This window comes from Schistocerca americana, chromosome 8, assembly GCF_021461395.2.
Source record: "Schistocerca americana isolate TAMUIC-IGC-003095 chromosome 8, iqSchAmer2.1, whole genome shotgun sequence".
Classification (NCBI taxonomy): Eukaryota; Metazoa; Arthropoda; class Insecta; order Orthoptera; family Acrididae; genus Schistocerca; species Schistocerca americana.
The window spans coordinates 522,380,248-522,391,884 of record NC_060126.1 but is presented as its reverse complement, the minus strand read 5'-3'; the positions used below and the strand labels follow the sequence as shown (position 1 = coordinate 522,391,884).

At 46.3% G+C, this 11,637-nt stretch overlaps 1 protein-coding gene across 1 annotated transcript in view; it reads left to right on the top strand.

The window, feature by feature from the left end:
• LOC124544788 (glucose dehydrogenase [FAD, quinone]-like) overlaps positions 1–11,383 on the top strand; it is a 116,117-nt gene extending 104,734 nt beyond the window's left edge. Inside the window, exons 6-8 of the mRNA XM_047123469.1 lie at positions 684–917; positions 4,542–4,888; positions 10,496–11,383. Of these exons, the coding sequence (XP_046979425.1) occupies positions 684–917; positions 4,542–4,888; positions 10,496–10,805 (891 nt within the window). The 3' untranslated portion in view covers positions 10,806–11,383. The remainder of the gene's footprint in view (positions 1–683; positions 918–4,541; positions 4,889–10,495) is intronic.
• The last annotated feature ends 254 nt before the right edge of the window (positions 11,384–11,637 follow it).

Below are 11,637 nucleotides of genomic sequence, written 5' to 3'. Positions count from 1 at the left end.
TTTTGAAACTGAATTTCAGCAAACTGGTACTTGGCTTCTCGGTTGGATGTAAAAAAAATAGTGTGTCTGTTTGACCTCTAAGGGGGTGAAAAAGAGGACGAAAATTTTTAGATTTACTCTTATTAAAATAAAGTAAATTCAAATCTGTGAAGTTTTGTTCTTTACTCCTAAAGATATGTGTCCTAGAGGATGAAAGTTTCTATGGAAAAATCATCACAAAAACTCAAAAGGCAGGATTAACAAGCACCTCCGACTACAGCTACCGGAATCACTTTTTAGTCAGAAATCGGGAAAGACCATTGCTCTACGGTCTTAATTAGCGTGAAACGTTTACGAGATGTTGCAATTTGTGAACAAAATAAAAATTCTGTTAAAGAAAAAAAGACAAACAGACTGTGCAAACCACACATTCTACTCGAGTGAAGCAGCAGGCGCTAACGCAGTCACACTACAAACTGTGGCCGCTGCTTCACATCGCGAGCAGCCCAGAAGTTTGTACAAGTCATGACAGATTAATTATTGAACAAAAAACAGGTTATAATTAGGCATTAGACTTACCGACTGAAGGCGTTTCTATAGTCGTAGTTTACTACGTTCAATGACATTCTAGCAGCTGAGGCGTAAATCCAGTATTCGAGAGCGAGCTTCCAGAGTAGTCCTCACCCGCGTGCCGGCCGTTTCAGGTGGGCTACAACCTGATGGACCACATAGCGCTGGGCGGGCTGACGTTCGTGGTGAACGAGAGCGTCTCGCTGCGCACGGACACGATCCTGGAGAACCGCGACTACTACGTCGACTACCTGGCCTACCACCGGGGGCCGATGGCCGTGCCCGGCGGCTGCGAGGCGCTCGCCTTCTACGACCTCGCCAACGAGAAGGACCCTGACGGCTACACCGACATGGAGCTGCTCTTCCAGGTGGCGGCGCACTGCCAACTGCTCTTCTACAGCGCTGTCTCTCTCTCTCTCTCTCTCTCTCTCTCTCTTTCTTTCTTTCTTTCTTTCCTTCCTTCCTTCCTTCCTTCCTCCTAAACACCTCAACAAGAACTTCTGTCCTTTCTTTTAATTTACACGAGGGGCGTTCCGTATTGATTTACGCTTTGCTTTTCCCATCGTTCATGATTCGGCGTCTGAAGCATCATTACATCTGTAAGTATGTAGTACTTTGTTCTACCCCTAGGTGGCAGAATGATCACTAAAAGCGTATTCCCTGCACAGTATAGCCCATTTTCCCGATCGCTGTCATTTCGTGATGGGGCAACATACTCTGTGATCATCAAGGACAATGCTGGAGGTCGTGGTTTCTGCGGAAAGATGTTGTAAACACTGTGGCAGCATGCCACCAGAAACCGTGTACACCTGTGCGGCTGACTGGTAAAATAGCCGCACCCAACGGTCAGTGGAGTAATAACAGTCAAGATTTCAAGAGTGGAAAGACATATTCAGGAGAACCGTTACATCATCTTCAATGAACTGGAGCCGGATTGAGAACTTGTCAGAAGCACTCTGCAAAGCCAGGATCCAGAAGGTTTTATGTCCAAACACGTGACTGGCGACGCGACTTGGCTCTACTACCGTGAGAAGGAGACCAGGGCCAAATAAGTGGGGTGGAAACATACAGGCAGGCTGCTGCCGAAAAAATTCCGTGCAGCGTCTTCAGTGGAAACAAGCATGGCCACAGTCTCTTGGGACGAGGACGGAAACCTCCCCATGGACTGGCTAGAACCAGTAACCACCACTAACAGCGCCTCCTAAGTGAAGGCACTTTGGAGGTTGCGCCATGCAGTTCTGGTACGAAAATGGACGAAAGGAGTGTTTAAGATAATTCTCTGATATGTGGTTCTGAGTAGTCGAGACGGGTTTCTGACGCAACTACTTGGGTCCGAAGGTGATCGAGAGTGACAGAAACATGTCATCTAATTAAAAATGTGCAACTGAGACGGAACAATAAAATAGAATTATCTCAAATATTTATACAGTTGCTGAATGTATCAAGACGATTATGTCGACTATAGTGAAAGGAGTGTTCTTGGAATACAACAGTCGCCACCATACGAGTCGGACAAGGACAGCTGCAGTTGCCGTCTAAGGGTTCCAGGTACTGCCACACCCACCATATTGTCTTGACTTGTCCCTTGTGATTACCGCCTATTCGGGGCTACGAAGAAATCTCTGTGTGGCCATCATTTCGCAGACCTCCAGCAGCTCCGAACTTCTGTCCTGAGATGGGTGCGTCAGACTCAAAAAAAAGTGGTTCGAAGACGGCGCACAGAAGTTACCATATCGGGGGCACAAATGCGTGTAGCTTAACGAAGACTACGCTCAGAAAGTTGCATGTATTTGCCGAGGCATAGAGGTTCTTAACGACTGCTACAATAAGTGAAGTGTAAATGATTATGGAACGCCACTTGTAGAAGGCATTATGCATGAAATAATCTACTGGTTTGCCAGGAATATGAAGGAAAATATCTAGTTCCGTAACATGAAAACTGAGGGACAGAATTCATTAGCACACCAAGTCCAACGGAGAGCTGGGTTAGAGTGCAGCCGGACAGGACTGCTGCAAAGTGCGGAGACCGTAAGGTAGCAGCTGCACAAACACTGGTCGTCAACAGTTAAGCGCCGCAACAGATGAAAGCAGTTTTAGCCCTAGCGAGAACGATGTAGCATCACCTTTCTTACCTCCTCAACTATTGGTCAATCACAGAGTTCAGTTTCCCACATCCTCATTTCTAAATAACTTGTCAACATAGCCGTTGTAAACTCGAGGATTTCACCATTCCGGTTGTTTCGTTCCTCTGCTCCTCTCTGTTCATCCTTCATGTCAAGGTTGGCATTCTTCACTTTTCCCGCGCCTCTTGATACATTGGTTGTCTTTAAAGTTTCTGACTTTGTCATAACTGTGCCTTACGAAATTCGCAATTATAATAGCTGGTCTTCAAACAATGAGTAGTTAGCCGTTTCCCTAGTTTGTTTTGCATCACATAGCCTGAGGCGTAAGCATAGATTAGTAACTTCCTTATGAAGCACCTACTGCATAAATTATTTCCCATATTTGATCTTTTTTGGCTCTTCGTTCACTCGCCTTATTGCGCGACGGACTTAGATGAATACTTTGAAATCGTAAAGTTGACGTCTGTGTATATTTTACTTAACAATTTTGTGAATTTTAACAGCATAAAATGGAAATGTCGTGTGGCTAGGGCCTCCCGTCGGGTAGACCGTTCGCCTGGTGCAGGTCTTTCGATTTGACGCTACTTCGGCGACCTGCGCGTCAATGGGGATGAAATGATGATGATTAGGACAACACAACACCCAGTCCCTGAGCGGAGAAAATTTCCGACCCAGCCGGGAATCGAACCCGGGCCCTTAGAATTGACAGTCTGTCACGCTGACCACTCAGCTACCGGGGCGGACTTTTAACAGCATGAAATAAACAATTACATCGTTGTATTCGTCAAACCTTCTGACGACGAAACTTTTGTGATAGCAAGGCTTAAGTTTGTATCGAATTGTCAACGCAATTAGTTTTAGCTTAACGTTTACAAAAGTCGTTTGTCTCATTACCACGGCGCGTTTAAATTAATATTAACAAAGTAGTCGGCTATGCTGGTGGCGTAGTGGCTTAATCAGTATAGACCAAAAAAATGAAAGTAGGGAATAATGGTAGGAGGGAGTGCCACAAATAACGTACCAGAAATCCTAGTTGGTGGGGGGTGGGGGATGAGTGACGAGTGGATGCGCTGCTGGAGGTGACTTTTGTACGTTTTTCATGAATGTATAACCGCGGTCTCCAGTGAAGACGTATCCAATCTGCATTACATTTCCTACAAAAAGCTTATGCTGATTTTCTTCTGCAGGACTAGTAGTTTGCGCTTAGCGAGCGACGGTGTATGAAAATTTCACGCGTGGTTTATGAAGGCCAGATACCACGCTGCGGGTTGCATAAAGGGACCGCGGTAGGGGCAACTGATTTACGCTGTGTGTGTCAGCGGGTTGTGTGGAATCAGTGCACTAATACAGGTCGATGTGGAGACGTGACACAATGGCACAAAGCAGGTATCGCATTTGGATATGACGATGACCACAAGTGGATCAATTTGCCCGACTTGCTGCCATATTAGGAAAAGCGGTGAAACATTACACACAACAGCGTGGTAGCTCTATTTTTGGGATGTAGCCATCAATGGTCCCACCGGCTGGATACGCACACATGTAGAAATTGGTGGACACTGTTTCTCTGCCCGAAATGAAGCCTCTGTGAAGGCGGGTGGACGTGCTAAACAGTATTAGCGTGATATCTCCTTGGGGTGTTTTTTTTTTTTTTTTTTTCTTGTGTGGTTATACCACAGCTACACATAGGGCAGGAGCAGGATGATGGTGCTGGTGATGGTGGTTGTCATGGCTTACTACCGCACCTACACAGTACAGTTTTGGCCTCAGATGCTGTTTCGGCTTGGTTTCTGTTGCTACCCGACGCAAGGCCGGGTAGCCAGCCAGCTGGCTTTGGCGCACCTGAAGACGCTGCGGCTCTCCTTGCAGGGAGGCTCGATCGTGTCGGAGCCGACGCTGCGGCGCGGCTTCGGCGTGCAGGACGAGCTGTACGGGGCGGTGTACGGGCCCATCGAGCAGGCGCACACGTGGATGGTGCTGCCGATGCTGATGCGTCCGCTGAGCCGGGGGCGCGTCATGCTGCGCAGCAGGGACCCGCAGGCCAAGCCGCGCATCTTCCACAACTACTTCGCGCACCGCCAGGACGTCGACACCATGGTGGCCGGCATCCGCAAGACCATCGAGATCGCCCAGACGCGGCCGATGCAGCGCTTCGCCTCCAAGCTGCACGACATCCCCATACCGGCCTGCGCCTCTCTGGGATTCAACACCGACAAGTAAGTGACGGAGGGCAGGCGAGCGCAGTACCGGGCCATCTGTTCATCCAGATTATGACAGCCAGCAAGGACAAGCACTTCAGCCTACGTCGCGAGCACATTGCCACAGAACTGTAGCAGGATTTGGTTAATTCTGTCAATGTCATTATTGAGCACTAGTATCCTCCAGGGAGTAAGTGTTTCCACAAGGACTACACCGTCTTCAGATCCTGCTAGACAGCGAGCGGTTAGGCTGCGTGGTCATAGCCCACAACTGGCCGAGGTCTCACACGTTACACCGTGGCACCGTCCCTGTCAAACAGGAGGCGTGTGCGCGCGCGCTAGATCACTCTCGATTGAGGAAGGCAGCAAGTAGAGTGAGAGAAATGAACAGAAAACCGAATAATTAATCGATTCGTTGCTTACAAAACTACGTTTGTACAATAACACACGCCACACCGAAATAACAAAAATTAGCCACGTTCCAGTAGCACACGCGCACTGACGGTTCCGTGCAGACTTTATACAGCTCACCCGTCCTGGGACTCGAGAATCTCAACAATTCTGCCTGTCTTATAGGTACTGGCAAGACATCGGTCCAGTAAATTGCAAGACCGTATCAGAATCTCTACACTAGCTCCTCCGACTAGCGCAGACACACAAAAAGGAAGCGAACAGGGGACTTCAGTTTATGTATTTAGATATAGGCGAGTCAATAAAATAGTTTTTATTTACTTCCTAAAACATGACTACAACTTACATTTTACGCTTTCGTGCAGTATTGTTCGTTTATTATGCTTTCGACAAGTGATGAATGCAACATATGTTCTAACGGAAAGAGATTTTTTTATGTGATACAATTTAACAATTTTCAAGCTTTTTACTTTACTTGTACTACGAAACCTTCTTGCTTCTTGCCAAATTTCACGGTTCTAAGACAACGAGAAATACCATATGAGTTTTGATGGGCGAGTTTTCAAGTATCAAAATATGTTATCTAAACGGCCGGATCTTTTGATTGCATCGACTTAGAATCTTAAATTTTTTCACTGCCAAGGGACCGCAGACCTTGATAACTGACATATATTTGAATTTGATAGGCCAACCTGTCCACGAGAAAAATGAGCCTTAAAAGACGGAGACACACAGACACACAGAGATAAAAAATGACAAAAAAATAGTTTTTCGTATGATGTAATTACAAACTGACAATTTTCAGTTCTTTCCTCTCTCGTACTCTGAAACCTTGCGTCTTGCCAAATTTCAACGGGAAGTTCGCTGTAAGATTTAATCAGTAAGTTTTCGAGTATCATAATACGTGACATTAATGGCCGTATCCATTTACTAAATTGAATTAGAAGCCCATTTTTTTAAAAATATCCAAGCGACCATACTATTTGATATGTGACACAAATTTCAACTTGACACGTCCATCTGTCCCTGAGAAGAAGTGTTTGGTCTTTACTGTCAGGCAGACAACAAAGCGATCCTACAAGGGTTCCGTTTGTACATGTCGAGTTACAGAAATCTAAAAAAGTGGTAAGAAAGACAGAAATGTGGATGAAAATTACAAATAATTGAAAATTTTTGGTAAGCACTATGGGACCCAACTGATGTCATCGGTCCCTAGGCTTACACGCTACTTAAACTAACACGCTAAGTACAACACACACACCAATGCCCGAGCGAGGACTCGAACCTCCGACGGGAGGAGCCGCGCGGACCGTGACAAGACGGCGCGGCTACCCCGCGTGGCAAATAAATGCACCTTCGACTTCCAGTCGCGAGTGGATCGCGGGAAGAACGATTGTTCGTAAGTGTCTGTCTGAGCTCGAATCTCTCCGATTTGACCTTCAAGGTCTCTTCGCCAGATGCACCTGCGAAGGTGACTCTGCTAGGAACGTACGGTCTCGGAACTTCAACAAGAAACCACACGGCGATGCAGAACGCCTGTCTTGCAGCGCCTTCCTCTTGGGTTGGTTGATGATTTACGTGACACTTTCGAGCTTACTGAATAAACCTTCAAAGAAACTTCCTGTTCTGCTGTAGATCTTCTCTATTTCCTTTATCAATTCTAGTTGGTGCGCACCCCAGGCTGACGTCCAGTACTCAAGTATTGGTCGAGCGAAGGTTCTGTACGCCACCTCCTTTGTTCATGGCACTACGTTTTCTGAGGATTCCCACAATGAATTTCAGTCTGGCATCTGCCCTGTCTCCGACTAGTTTTATGTTGTCGTTCCCCCTTAAACCGCCCCGGACGCATATTCCTAGATACTTAATGGAGGTGGCTGTTTTCATTGATCGTTCTGCAATCGTGTAATTCTACAGTAATGGGTCTTTCTGTCTATTTATGCGCAGTACGTTACATTGAATTATATCGAAATGCAACAACCAATTCCTCCACTAAGCGTCGATCCTACGCATGTATTCCTGCATTTCGCTCCAGTTTTCTAATACGACTTCTACACATGCGACAGCATCATCCACGAAGAGTCCCGTGGAGCTTCCGCTAGGTCATGTAAGTAGGCCTGCACTCAGGAAATTACGAGTAATGGTACTGTAATAGTCAGTTGGTGTACGCCTGAAGTTATTTTCACGTCTGAAAATTTCTCTCCATTGAGAATGACATGCTGTGTTTTGTTTGCCAGAAACTCTTCAGTCCAATCACACAGACCTTTTGATATTCCGCACGCTTGTACTTCGTTCGTTAGGAGGCAGTGAGGAAGTGTATCGAACGCCTTATGGAAGTCTAGGAACAGGGTATCTACCTGAACGTCTGTATCTATCGCCTGGGTCTCGTGGACAAGCAGAGCCAAATGGGTTTCACAAGATCGTTACTTTACCCACACTGCTTCCCGCATATAATATTTTAAATCTCCAGTAATGCAGTTACATGCTAGCGTAGAAGATTCTGCAACAGACAGACGTCAGAGATATAGGGCTGTAGTTTCGATAACACTTTTTGAAAACTGACACAACGAGAGGTGTGGCTTTTTTTTTTTTGTAATTACTAGGACGTAGCGATCTGCCGTACACTGCTGCTGCAAGAGGAACAAGTCCCTTAGCATACTTTATGTAGGGTGGTCGTACTGGTATCCGGACAGATCCAGTGGCCTGCCCTCGGTTGAGCGATTTCAGTTGCTTTTCGTCTTTCGATATCTGTCGTTTTGATTTTCGTGTGACTATTTAATGGAAGAATCACAATACTATCTTCCCCAGTGAAATAGTTGGATCATATGTGCTACCACATTAATATTGTTGTGTGAAACATACCTCAATTGCTACAATTATATCCTACAACAACTTTCAGCCAAGAATTCTATCATTATTATCCCTGTACAGAGACTAGAGCACAGAGTAATGTTACTGTATCAGTCTAGAGAATCATTTAATAAAATTCTTGGATCTTTTAATATTTTCCATTTATATCTTTTGAACGGAGGATTAGCGATCCTCAACTGGAATTAGTCACGACTTTTGTTTCATTGAGCTTGTCTAACGTTTCGAACTGTTTGCGAGACACGAAAATAACTGAAGATGGTGTCTTCACTACACAGCAGTCCCATACAAAGATAGTGGAATTCGTCGTAGTCTTCCCGTTTACTGTTAATATCATATAACAACATTCGTCGCTTCCTTCAAGAGAGTTGAAATAATAATCACAGATGGCAGTCATCGCAACTATTAGTCGTGTTTACTGCACAGCGGCGACTCCGTCGCAACGAGTGACAGTCGACGAACGGATCGCCGGGTCCTGGTCGCGCGACAGCGCCTTCCCTTGCGGGCAGCTCGCTCTCTGGTTGGCCGAGCCTTTAGGGTAGGGGAACACGACAGTAGACTGATACAGGCCCACCTACCTGGGGTGTCACTGACCCACAGCTGAGAGGTGACGGGTCATTTCCTCGTAATCTTCGCCAACTGAGTGATTTCTGCATTAGCAACTACTGCCTAACCCCACTCTTGGTACTTGCAGGACCTATGATATGAGTGGTTGTAACTGATAACGGTACAGAAGATACAGACCAACACGTAGACGTATCGACTCGAGGTCAGTTCTCAGCCAGCCATTAAGAATCACTCCTGAGGCTTATGAAAAGCGAGGCAGGACTCAGAACCCCAAACATATACAGGACACCATGTGAACGGAATCATTATTACGTTGAGCAGATACAGTCTACCATGCTAGAGCACCGAAAGGACCAGTATTTTTATAATTTATAAGGAAAACTGTTATAGATACTAAGAAAGCAAGCAAGTCTTCAATAAAAGCGGCGGCGTGCAGCCCCTTACGGAATAGAACCCACCAACTGCGACGCTGGACACGTCGGTCGGGAAGCGAAAACTATACGCTGTATGGCAATGGAATAAGCACTTGTGACGTCATGACTAGCGGTCACAACAGAAGGGTCGGTTGTTACTCGGCCTCAATGTCGTGGCGGTTGAAATATCTGACTGGACCGGAATGTAAATCCGATAATATTTTGCCCACTATTTGCTTGAAAATGGTCATGTCTGTATGAACTTAAATATCCTCGTAGTCATTTCGTTGTTAAATACTTAATTCCCCAAACTCCATGTGTTGCATTAACACTGGAAAACATAGACGATAATTTTGAAGCTTTTTGTCAATGAAGGAATGTTATTTCACTTACTAGTGCGGTCAGGTTTGTACTCTTTTTTCAAATTTCTGTTCTAGGTCCTACATTTAGTTTCTTTAACTCAACTTACATATTTCGGAATTAAGTCTTCCTCAGACGACTCACATCGCTCGTCATTCACATGGACAACAGCTTTTTATCTTGAGATTATATACTGAGCAACGCAATCTAATTGTATGTGAGGCTGATGGTATTAAAAATATATATAGAGAGATATAAGTATGTTATTAGGTGCGATGTAGAAGGAAATTAGAATAAAGAATTTTCAGGCTGTTATGGTTCAAATGGCTCTGAGCACTATGGGACTTAACATTTGAGGTCATCAATCCCAAAAAACTACTTAAAGCTAACTAACCGAAGGACATCACACACATCCATGCCCGAGGCAGGATTCGAACCTGCGACCGTAGGGGTCGCGCGGTTTCAGACTGAAGCGCCTAGAACCGTTCGGCCACAGCAGCTGGCTCAGGCTGTTATGGAACAAAGATAGTTATTACAGATAAATATTCAGTCTGGAACCGTGTGACCGCTAAGGTCACAGGCTCGAATTCCGCCTCGGGCATCGATGTGTGTGATGTCCTTAGGTTAGTTAGGTTTAAGTGGTTCTAAGTTGTAGGGGACTGATGACCTCAAGTTAAGTCCCATAGTGCTCAGAGCCATTTGGACAGATAAATAGAATGATTTAGTCGATATAAATGTCTTGCTAAGTCAACGTCGTCTGGAGCAGTAACAGACAAAAAAAGGGAGTAACGTAAGAGCAACAACGTGCACACAGTTTTGCGTTTGGCTCCGAGTTAGTTTCAGCACAAACGAAATTCTACCGCAACATGCTGGTGCCCCAGTGTCTCGAGAATGTCCTTATTCTTTAGCAGTTCATTCCCTACAACGGGCAAGTGAGGAATAACTCGAGTCGCAGCCCTACGTAAGACAGCAGGTAGCTGTGGTACAGATCCGCCCTCTGGCCCTGCAGGTACTGGGAGTGTGCGGCGCGGCACCTGACCTTCACCATCTACCACCAGTCGGGCACCTGCAAGATGGGGCCCAGCTCGGACCCGGACGCCGTCGTGGACCCGCGGCTGCGCGTGCGCGGCGTCGCGGCGCTGCGCGTCGTCGACGCCTCCGTCATGCCGGTCATCCCCGCGGCGCACACCAACGCGCCCACCTACATGATCGCCGAGAAGGCGGCCGACATGATCAAGGAGGACTGGGGCCGCCTCGGCGCCGGCGACGACTCCGCCAACCAGGTGCGCCGGCGCATGGCGGGGCGCCGCGGCCGGTGACGTCACCGCCGGCGCTCTGGCGACCCACCTGTCGCTCAACCCCGACCCCTGTAGCACGTCAGTCGCGCGGGCAGTCTCTTCGGGACCTCGCGCGAGCACACTTGACTGCGTTCCTACCTCACAGGCGCTCCACGGCGAACGGAGCCAACCCAATCCGTCCTTCCTTCAATTTCCTGCTCTATACAGTACTACAAAGTGGGACTAGAAGCTGTATCTCGTCCCAGTTCCAGGACGTATGTAAGACAGATACTGTCAGTAGTAGGTAATGCACCAAAGTCACATACGAGTAGAGCTTCCGATTCCTCAATGTTGTCGCTACTTCGCGATGCTTATCGTAGACTTCCTTAGTATTGCAGATATCACAACAGTGTCATTATTTATAATATACTTTCCCCTGCTCATCCGCAATGACGACGCTTACTACAAAGCAAATGACTTACACATTTTACTGGCAACTATCTGTTGCTCACTAACCTTATTATTTATAATGTTTGCTTTAAATACGACTGTATTATAATATTTATAAATAAATTGTATTTACTGGCTCAAATAAAAATCAACTGCAGAATTGTACACAACATGACGATGTTCCCATCCCGCCCAAGAAACTAATTTGAATAATGTACTTTCGCATTCAGCAGCTGTCGAAATGTATCATTAACTGCAATAAACAAAATGTAGCAGCAAGAGCAGGTAGGGATAGAACTTTTGGTACCAACACAGACTTTTCAATGCAAACACGGAAGGCATATGGGAAATTTACCGCCTAACACAGGGATGGGCAAGAAGACGGCACAGTAGCCGTGGTCTGGCGGGAGTGGATAACTCTATG